Source organism: Octopus sinensis, linkage group LG18 (genome assembly GCF_006345805.1).
Source record: "Octopus sinensis linkage group LG18, ASM634580v1, whole genome shotgun sequence".
Taxonomy (NCBI): Eukaryota; Metazoa; Mollusca; class Cephalopoda; order Octopoda; family Octopodidae; genus Octopus; species Octopus sinensis.
The window spans coordinates 45482094-45492995 of record NC_043014.1 but is presented as its reverse complement, the minus strand read 5'-3'; the positions used below and the strand labels follow the sequence as shown (position 1 = coordinate 45492995).

The 10902-nt window shown below is 39.2% G+C and overlaps 1 protein-coding gene across 6 annotated transcripts in view; it reads left to right on the top strand.

Annotated features, from left to right (window-relative positions):
• The window catches only part of LOC115221265 (titin-like), a 429926-nt gene extending 420528 nt beyond the window's left edge, over positions 1–9398 (top strand). For all 6 annotated transcript variants that reach the window (XM_036510967.1, XM_036510965.1, XM_036510966.1 and 3 more), the window contains one exon: positions 7798–9398. In XM_036510967.1, coding sequence (XP_036366860.1) covers positions 7798–9249 — 1452 coding nt within the window. In that variant the 3' untranslated portion in view covers positions 9250–9398. The remainder of the gene's footprint in view (positions 1–7797) is intronic.
• The last annotated feature ends 1504 nt before the right edge of the window (positions 9399–10902 follow it).

Sequence of the window (10902 nt, the reverse complement as noted above, 5' to 3'; positions counted from 1 at the left end):
CTTCAAAATCTCAAGGTTATGAGATAATACAGGATTCATTTTATAAAATGTGAATAAATATGACCCTGGTATGGGTGTGTGGTATGAAGCTTGCTTCCCATCCACATGGTTCCAGGTTCAGTCCCAGTGCATGGTACCTTGGGTAACTGTCTTCTACTAAAGCCTCGGGCCAGCTAAAGCATTGTGAGTGGATTTGGTAGACAGAAACTGAAAGAAGCCCATCGTGTGTATGTGTGTGTGCGTGTGTGTGCGCGTGTGTATGTATGTGTGTGTGCATGTGCGTGTGCGTGTGTGTGTCTGCCTGTGTCTCTGTACGTGTTTGTCCCCCACCACTGCTTGACAACTGATAGTGGTGTGATTACATCTCCATAACTTAGCAGTTCAGCAAAAGACACCGATAGAATAAGTACTAGGCTTAAAAATAAATTCTGGGGTCCAATTCATTCAACCAAAGATTCCTCAAGGCGGTGCCCCAGCATGGCCACAGTCAAAGGACAAACACAAGTAAAAGATAAAGGAAAAATAGGGGAAGCACTTCGTCGGTTACGACGATGGGGGTTCCGGTTGATCCGAATCAACGGAACAGCCTGCTCGTGAAATTAACGTGTACCCTTAATGTAGTTCTCGGGGATATTCAGCGTGACACAGAGAGTGACAAGGCCGGCCCTTTGAAATACAGGTACAACAGAAACAGGAAGTAAGTGTGAGAGAAAGCTGTGGTGAAAGAGTACAGCAGGGATCACCACCATCCCCTGACGGAGCCTCGTGGAGCTTTAGGTGTTTTCGCTCAATAAACACACACAACGCCCGGTCTGGGCCATTGCGCCTCCACTGTTGTTTGTGTTCAAAGGACTAGGGTGAGTATTACCTTGCTTGGAAACAATTAAGAGTCAGTGACCACTGGGCCATTGCGCCTCCACCAAAGGGAAAAATAACTCATATATTCGACAAAGTAATCTGAATACTGAAGGGTAAAGCCAAGCAGAGTACTTCAGCTCAAAACTTGAGCGGGCAGCCATTATCCTTTCAGCTGTTTCTCCTTCGTTCAGAAGGCTTATGGTTCACTGCCCTCTCAAAACTAAGAAACACAAAGAATCGCTTTAAAACACGAAACAACTGAAGCATAACTTTCGTATCAGAGCGGTTATATATATCCTTTTGTCACTAAATAACTCCTCCTTCTTCTCTTGACCAAAAGGCTTGGCTGCGTAGGAGAACTTGCTCAAGCTTGGAATCATATTGTTTTTAATGCATTATCTTCCTTTCTCTCTGATCCATACCACATTGTGTGTGTCTGCGAGTGTGTGTGTCTGAGTGTGTGAGAGAGAGAGTGTGTGTGTGTGTGTGTGAGTGTGTGTGTGTGTGTGAGTGTGTGTGTAAGTGTGTGTGTCTGTGTATGAGTGTGTGTGTGTCTGTGTGTGTATGAGTGTGTGTGTGTATGAGTGTGTGAGAGTGTGTGTGTGTGTGAGAGAGAGAGAGAGAGAAAGTGTGTGTATGAGTGTGCATATGAGTGTGTGTGTGTGTGTGTGTGTGAGTGTGTGTATGAGTGTGTATGCAGGTTCTTACATTCATTAATATACATATGGATGTATGGTGGTTGTATGCATGTATGCATTTATATTTGTATGAATATTCATGCTCATATAGTTGAATGTATACATTCATACATACATGCCTATGTATGTTGATGTGTGCATGTGTGTGTATGTGTGTGTACAGATATTTATGAGTGGTTGGTTATCCGCATATTCATGAATATCTGTGTGTGTGTATGTATGTATAAATATATGTATGCATGTAGATAGATGTGTATGTAGGGTGGTAGCAGGCAGGTAGGTAGGAGCTGGCAGAACCGTTAGCACGCCGGGCGAAATGCGTAGCCGTATTTCGTCCGCCGTTACGTTCTGAGTTCAAATTCCACCGAGGTCGACTTTACCTTTTATCCTTTCGGGGTCGATAAATTAAGTACCAGTTACGCACTGGGGTCAATGTAATCGACTTAATCCATTTGTCTGTCCTTGTTTGTCCCTTCTGTGTTTGGCCCCTTGTGGATAGTAAAGAAATAGGTAGGTAGGTAGGTAGGTAGGTAGGTAGGTGTTGTGATATAAGAAAATACAAATGTGTGTATATAAAAAAAAATAATAACTTAGCCATTTGATAAATACAGTTTGGTAAAACATCAGACTGAAATAAGCGACGGGGTCAATATGAACAACTTAAGACACTTGAAAGTGGCTCCCCAGGATACCACAGACTGTGTGGTAAGAAGCTTGCTTCCTAACCACATGGTTCCAAGTTCAGTCCCATTGCATGACACCTCAGGCAAGTGTCTTCTAGTATTGCATGGGGCCAATCAAAGCCTTGAGAGTAGATTTGATAGATGAAAACTGAAAGAAATCCATCATATATATATGTGTGTGTGTGTGTGTGTGTGTGCATGTATGTATATACATATATATATATATATATATATATACACATTTATATGTGTGCGTGTGTGTATATATGTATGTATATGTGTGTGTGCTCTGATCAATAAGTATCTGGACTGTTGCCCTAGGAATGAAACTAAGGCACACAGAGTAAAGCCATTTGGCACAGCTTCACCTTAAACTCTGTTGTGCATGCACACTAAGTTTTGACGTTCTGGTTCACTGCCGTCGTTTACAGCAGTGCTTGGAAGAAAGGTGTGTAGCATGTGATCATTGCATTGACCACAACAGAGAAAGTCGAGCAGAGAATCTGCATCAAATTTTGCCAAAAGCTTGGCAATGCCTGCTCAGACATCTATACAAAGTTTTCAAGAAGTTTTATCATTCTTATTTCTTTACTACCCACAAGGGGCTAAACACAGAGAGGACAAACAAGGACAGACAGACAAAACGGATTAAGTCGATCACATCGACCCCAGTGTGTAACTGGTACTTAATTTATCGACCCCCAAAAGGATGAAAGGCAAAGTCGACCTCAGCGGAATTTGAACTTAGAATGTCGCGGCAGACGAAATACCGCAAAGCATTTCACCCGGCAAGCTAACGATTCTGCCAGTTTTATCATTCATGACACAATCAAGGAGGTCTTGTGCAACTGAAATCTGAGTGTCCTTTTGGTCAGCTGAAAGCTGTTTTGGCACAAACTTGACCGATACACATCTCATACCCAGATCTTCAGTGATAATGGACTGAACTGAACCATAACTAACCTGCACATCATCTGATAACTCATAAATGGTGAACTGATGATTTACCCTCACAGCTCCATGAACATTCCACAATGTTTTTCTCAGTTCTGCTGGTTCAGGACCCTCAGAATGTTCATCAATATCAACATTTTTCAGCCACCTTGGAAACGTCTGAACCACTCATACACTTGTGTGGGCTCATACACTCCTCTCCATACACTTTCTGCAACTTTACGTAGTCCTCTGAGCAGCTATCGCCATGACAACTTTCTTTGTCATGGTCAATGCAATGACCACATGCGACACACCTTCCTTCCATACGCTGCACTAAACAGCAGAAGTGAGGTAGAACGTTAAAACTTAGTGTGCATGGACAACAGAGACTATGGTCAATCTTTGCCAAGCGGGTTCACTTTGTGTACTTTATCTTCGTTACTATGGTAACAGTCCGGATACTTACTGATCAGATCTCATATATATATATATATTATATATATATATATACATATCTGTTTGTGCATATATATTATATATATATAAAGGGAGAGAGAGAGAGAGAGAGAGAGAGAAAGAGGGTGAGAGGGGGGATAGATAGATAGAGAGAGAGAGAGATAAATAGAGAGATAGATAGATATACACATATGTTGTGTGTGTGTGTATATATTTTTCCCATGCTGGCCACTTGATAATATCGAAATTATCCTTATTTATATATATATAATATATATATATATATATATATATACACATTTATATGTGTGCGTGTGTGTATATATGTATGTATATGTGTGTGTGCTCTGATCAATAAGTATCTGGACTGTTGCCCTAGGAATGAAACTAAGGCACACAGAGTAAAGCCATTTGGCACAGCTTCACCTTAAACTCTGTTGTGCATGCACACTAAGTTTTGACGTTCTGGTTCACTGCCGTCGTTTACAGCAGTGCTTGGAAGGAAGGTGTGTAGCATGTGATCATTGCATTGACCACAACAGAGAAAGTCGAGCAGAGAATCTGCATCAAATTTTGCCAAAAGCTTGGCAATGCCTGCTCAGACATCTATACAAAGTTTTCAAGAAGTTTTATCATTCTTATTTCTTTACTACCCACAAGGGGCTAAACACAGAGAGGACAAACAAGGACAGACAAACGGATTAAGTCGATTACATCGACCCCAGTGTGTAACTGGTACTTAATTTATCGACCCCCAAAAGGATGAAAGGCAAAGTCGACCTCAGCGGAATTTGAACTTAGAATGTAGCGGCAGACGAAATACCGCAAAGCATTTCACCCGGCAAGCTAACGATTCTGCCAGTTTTATCATTCATGACACAATCAAGGAGATCTTGTGCAACTGAAATCCTAGTGTCCTTTTGGTCAGCTGAAAGCTGTTTTGGCACAAACTTGACCGATACACATCTCATACCCAGATCTTCAGTGATAATGGACTGAACTGAACCATAACTAACCTGCACATCATCTGATAACTCATAAATGGTGAACTGATGATTTACCCTCACAGCTCCATGAACATCCACAATGTTTTTCTCAGTTCTGCTGGTTTCAGGACCCTCAGAATGTTCATCAATATCAACATTTTTCAGCCACCTTGGAAACGTCTGAACCACTCATACACTTGTGTGTGGCTCATACACTCCTCTCCATACACTTTCTGCAACTTTACGTAGTCCTCTGAGCAGCTATCGCCATGACAACTTTCTTTGTCATGGTCAATGCAATGACCACATGCGACACACCTTCCTTCCATACGCTGCACTAAACAGCAGAAGTGAGGTAGAACGTTAAAACTTAGTGTGCATGGACAACAGAGACTATGGTCAATCTTTGCCAAGCGGGTTCACTTTGTGTACTTTATCTTCGTTACTATGGTAACAGTCCGGATACTTACTGATCAGATCTCATATATATATATATATATATATATATATACATATCTGTTTGTGCATATATATATATATATATAAAGGGAGAGAGAGAGAGAGGAGAGAGAGAAAGAGGGTGAGAGGGGGGATAGATAGATAGAGAGAGAGAGATAAATAGAGAGATAGATAGATATACACATATGTTTGTGTGTGTGTATATATTTTTCCCATGCTGGCCACTTGATAATATCGAAATTATCCTTATTTATATATATTATATATATATATATATATATATATATTATATATATATATATACATATATTGATAAAACGGTAAGATAACAAAAGAAAGAAAGAGACCTCAATATTATGTAAATAGAGGAAATTTATCTATACAATAATATGTTACATTACTCGGTAGTCAAGATAAAACTCTGAGTTTCAGATGCCGAAGTGGAAATCCACAACACCATCTCTTCGGTTATCTGGCTATTTGAAAACGCTATGAAAAAATACCGTTAAATAAAGGGAAATTACTGTGTTATAACTCTGCTTGCCTGCGTACTTATACATCGCTCGCATTTTTCATCATAAAAATTATATAAAAATGCATAAAAAATATATAAAAATATATAAATTCTTCTTGGGACATAACACAGAAAGCATGTTCTATCTGTTTTCTTTAGGGGACCAAAAACGTAACAGAAATTTAGTCACATGTGGGCATGATCCGAAAAGCTCTGTCCTTGTATTTAGACATGTAGTAGGGTCTAAGCTGCTTTTCCAGATAAGCCATCTCTCCATGTCGCATAGACCGCACCTTCCGCTGCCGTTGGTATAGGGTTTACATTTGGCCAAAATCTTCCATTGTATGTTATAATCGACACCTTTATTTAATCATATTTGGTCTTTAAGAGATAAAGGTGTCGATTATAACATACAATGGAAGATTTTGGCCAAATGTAAGCCCTATACCAACGGCAGCGGAAGGTGCGGTCTATGCGACATGGAGAGATGGCTTATCTGGAAAAGCAGCTTAGACCCTACTACATGTCTAAATACAAGGACAGAGCTTTTCGGATCATGCCCACATGTGACTAAATTTCTGTTACATTTTTGGTCCCTAAAGAAAACAGATAGAACATGCTTTCTATGTTATGTCCAGAAGAATTTATATATTTTTATATATTTTTATATATTTTTTATGCATTTTTATATAATTTTTATGACGAAAAATGCGAGCGATGTATAAGTACGCAGGCAAGCAGAGTTATAACACAGTAATTTCCCTTTATTTACGGTATTTTTCATAGCGTTTTCAAATAGCCAGATAACCGAAGAGATGGTGTTGTGGATTTCCACTTCGGCATCTGAAACTCAGAGTTTTATCTTGACTACCGAGTAATGTAACATATTATTGTATAGATATATATAATATATATATATATATATATATACAAGACAAGCTATAAATAATGGTCATTATATATTTTACTTTGATGGTGGTTGTATATATATATACACACATGTGGTTATATGTGTATGTGTGTGTGTGTGTTCAGCATACATGTGTGTGCACATACCTGTGTGCCTATGTCTCGGCTTACACACATCCTGGTCAATTGGGAAACGGACATATTAAACTACTGATGCTGCTACAGTAGATAGAACTTTGATATTGATAGAAAGACACCAAATGTTGAAATAGGCGGCCTCATGCTTTCATGAACGACCACAGCAGCCAAGATAATACTTGATACTACGTGATATGTGATATCTCAAACATCACAGCATCTGCTGAAAGAAACAAAGCTCTTTACAGTTGGGTGGCTTTTCGTATTGCTGAAGGTGTTGTGAGAATGGCAGAGCGGGTATAAGGTTCTGAAGAACTGGATAATAGAAATACACACAAGCATGTTCATACACACACAAAACCATCATCAACATTATCATCATCATTCAACATCCATTTTTCATGCTGGCATGGGTGGGACGGTTTGATAGGAGCTGGCAAGCCAGAAGATTGCACCAGGCTTCACTGTCTGTTCTGGCATGATTTTTACAGCAGGATGCCCTAATACCAAACACCTTGCAGAATGAACTGAGTGCTTTTTACATGGCACCGGCACTGGCGAGGCTTGTTTTAGCATGGCTTTTATGGTTGAATGCCCTTCCTAATGCCAAACCCCTTCTAGAGTGAATTGAATGTTTTTAAGGTGGCACCAGCACTTGTGAGGTCTATTTTTAGCAGGGTTTTTATGGTTGAATGCCCTTCCTAATGCCAACCCCCTTCCAGAGTGAACTGAATGCTTTTTACATAGTACCAGCACTGGTGAGGTCTGTTTTAGCATGCCCTTCCTAATGCCAACCACCTTACAGTGTGGCCTCTGTGCTTTTTATGTGGTACCAGCACAGGTGAGGTCGGCTTTGGCATGGTTTTTACAGCTGGATGCCCCTTCCAAACACTAACCATTTAACAGTGTGGACTGGATGCTTTTTACAGGGCACCAGTACTGGTGGGGTTACCAAGTAACTCAGAAGATCCTTTGAGAGGTGGGTATTGGAGGAGGTGGAATCAAACCCCATGTGGTTACAAAAACTTCTTAATCCTACAGCCATGCCTGTGTTTGTTTGTTTTAATTTTGTGTTTCATGTTTTTTTTTTTGAGACAAAATTGAAGAAAAATCTTTTAAATCTTATATTCATTAAATCTTATGTTTATTGTATTTTTTAGCATCAGAAACCTGGAGAAAGCCATCACCAAACACACTGCTGTCGGACACCTCAGAAGAGCCACCATGAGGCCTCTGGTCATCCATGCGCCATGCCCTGCTGCATGGAAGACTTAAAACTTCAGTCTCCGAAAAGATCATCGTGCTTGCCTAATTTTGGATTGTTAAAGTCATCGGAACGTTACCATGAAAATAGACGGCTGGTATGGAACCGGCCACTATTGTCAGCAAAAACCTTCAGCTTTCCTAAACTCGGAACGCGGCAGGTTGAACGCAAAACAGCAATCACAAAATCAGAAAAGACCATTGACAAAGACCTGGAGTTGGTCTCTTGTGGCATCAAACCGCCAAGACCTAAGACTAACAGTCAGACACTTCATTTTGATTTCAGTCGACCTGACAGTCATGATGAGGAAATGGAAGAAGAGGAGGAGGAAGAGACAAATAAAAGTTCAGAAAAGCTTCTTGGAGACATTTCGGATTTTACACGGGATCCTCCAAATACTTTCCGCCGGAGTAAGTCAACCTTCATGCCCATTCCACAAATTACAGAAACACAATTCAATGTGGATTTGTCAGATGAAATAAACCCAGCAGATGAAGACATCTATGTCCAAAGTACCTCTCAAACTAAGGAGTTACCTACAACAACAGCCTGTTACAGCAAAGTCCTAACCAATCCGCATTTCTCATCCGAAAACCGTTTTCCACAATCATCACCATACAAAACACTCAAAACCAGCCAACAGAGGAATAATTTAAACAACAGCCCTTCTAATCCTCCAAAATACATAGCAATGCATGCCCAACCTCATTATGCTACAGCTCAAAGAATCCCAACGTACAAAAGCCCAGCAACCAGCATACGTTCTTCACCAGCTCAGAACAATAGCAGTTCATCAATGGTGTCGTTTTCAAGCCCTCTCATCATGCAAAAACCTCTAACAACCAATTTGGGCAACTATACCACTACAAAGATTACTCCTGCAGATATTTCCACGCCAATATTTGAACCAAAATACAGCAGTAACTCTCCTTTACTTAATCTTCATGGTTCTTCAACAACCCGAGAACCAGAGATGAGATATGCTGATGTCACTTCCCTGATGACATCAAAGGCCCCTGGGCTAACAAATAGCACATATTCCAGTACAACGCCAATCCGAACTCAATTTAATCGAATCTCACAGATGTCTGCAAAGTGCCATTCTAAAGGCATACTCAAAAATAACAGCTCCAGCAGTCAAAGCTCCATAGAGACGCATTCCTCCAACACTCAGTACCCTGTGTATGAAAGTATTGATGACTTGCGCTATATTGATGACACGTCGAGTGAAACATCTTCCTTCATGGAACAAAAATTAAATGGTCCTGAAGATCCCAACAGAAGCAGACCACCTAATAGCCACAACATCCACAGAGTAAGTGGCACTGCTGTCTCTGCGGTTTTATAGTCTCTTCTTCTCCTATTTAAATCTTCCAGCAAGACTGAGCTAAATATCTACAAGCATCCAAACTCTGAAACTTCAAAGCGTTTTTTAGAATCCAAGTGTTGGAAATATTAAACGTTTAACCCTTCGGCATTCATATTATTGTATCAAATACTAGCAGTATCGCCCGGCGTTGCTCAGGTTTGTAAGGGAAATAACTATATAAGCATTTTTAGAGAGTTACTTCCCTTATATAAACCGAGCAAAAAATGCGTTAAAAATGTGGAAAAATTATGGTAAATTTTTTTTTAAATCGTAGACTCATTGTAGACGCGTGCTAATACCCAGAAGGGCTCAAAATGAATCACGACTATAAGATACCCGCTTTTGGTTAAACTGCACCGCAAAATGTGGGAGTAGTTAGGAATCTAAATCGGAGTAGACAGACACACACACAACTTCAGTTTTATATATAAAGATAATGCTTCATTCGCATTGCTTTGACTTGATCCTGTATTATCTCATGGCTTTGGGATTTTGATGATGTGACTGTTTATTTTTAGAATGACATTGCATGATAAGTGTGAGAGGCTGGATCTGGCCAGCTTGAACATAATAAAACAAATGGAATATTTTGGCTAGATATAACCAGTTTAAATGCTAAAGGGTTTACATATTTTGAGGATGGAGCAGTAGCTCTACTTTTTCTTCAGATACCAGACAGATAGCAAAAAAATTGCTCTTGTAATCTAAAGTTTGTTTAAACAGTTATGGAATTCATCAGAAAATATCTGTTGCTAAAAAAGGTAATGGTCTACATACATCGAATGTAGATCATTAGCATAGTTTAATTGACTGAAAAACAAACTCCAAATCTATCTAAGTAATCAAACTGCCAAAACTAGATTGCAATCTAGTCAGGTGGAGTGAGAAATGCTACCAAATATAAACGGCTCCAAACAGGCACCCAGCAGTTTCAAAAAAAAAAACTGATAGCAGTTTCATTTCATGATAAAATGACTGGTATAAGAAAATTTTTTAAATATCCTATAGTAAAAACAAAAAGGAAACTAAAAAGAATGAAAATAATTTGTTCTAGGAAATTGCAAACCCATCATACCCATGCTAGCATGAAAAGAGGTGTGAAATACAAATAAATAAATGAATTTTTAAAAACTGGGTAACTCATAAACGTTGAGCTTTTATGAAAGGAAAGAGTTATTAGTGGTTATGGTTATTATTGTCATTATACATGTGATCTTGCTACATTCTACACACAAATCCCGCAGAGAATTGGCTTTGCTTTACACTCTTCCAGAGACAGAGTCAATAACAGTAACGTACTTGGTTCATTTTAATTATAATCACACATACACTTACAAAACTGGCCTTGTGTCTGGTTGACACACACAAAAATAAATAAAATAAAATAAAATAAAATAAAATAAAATAAAAATCAATACATTATTAGAGAAAAGTAGGGTTGGTTTTGGGAGGAAGGGATTCTGAAGATTTCAACCTAATCGATAATCGTCTTAAACTCACAGACATGTCTGGAAGAAATACTAATGATTAATGCTTTCTTCCTGTTCTATAAAGACCATGTTTACGTTTCTTTAACATTTACCTGATAAATGCCTGTCTTGCCAGTTTGGAATTATTCAGAAAGCCTATAAT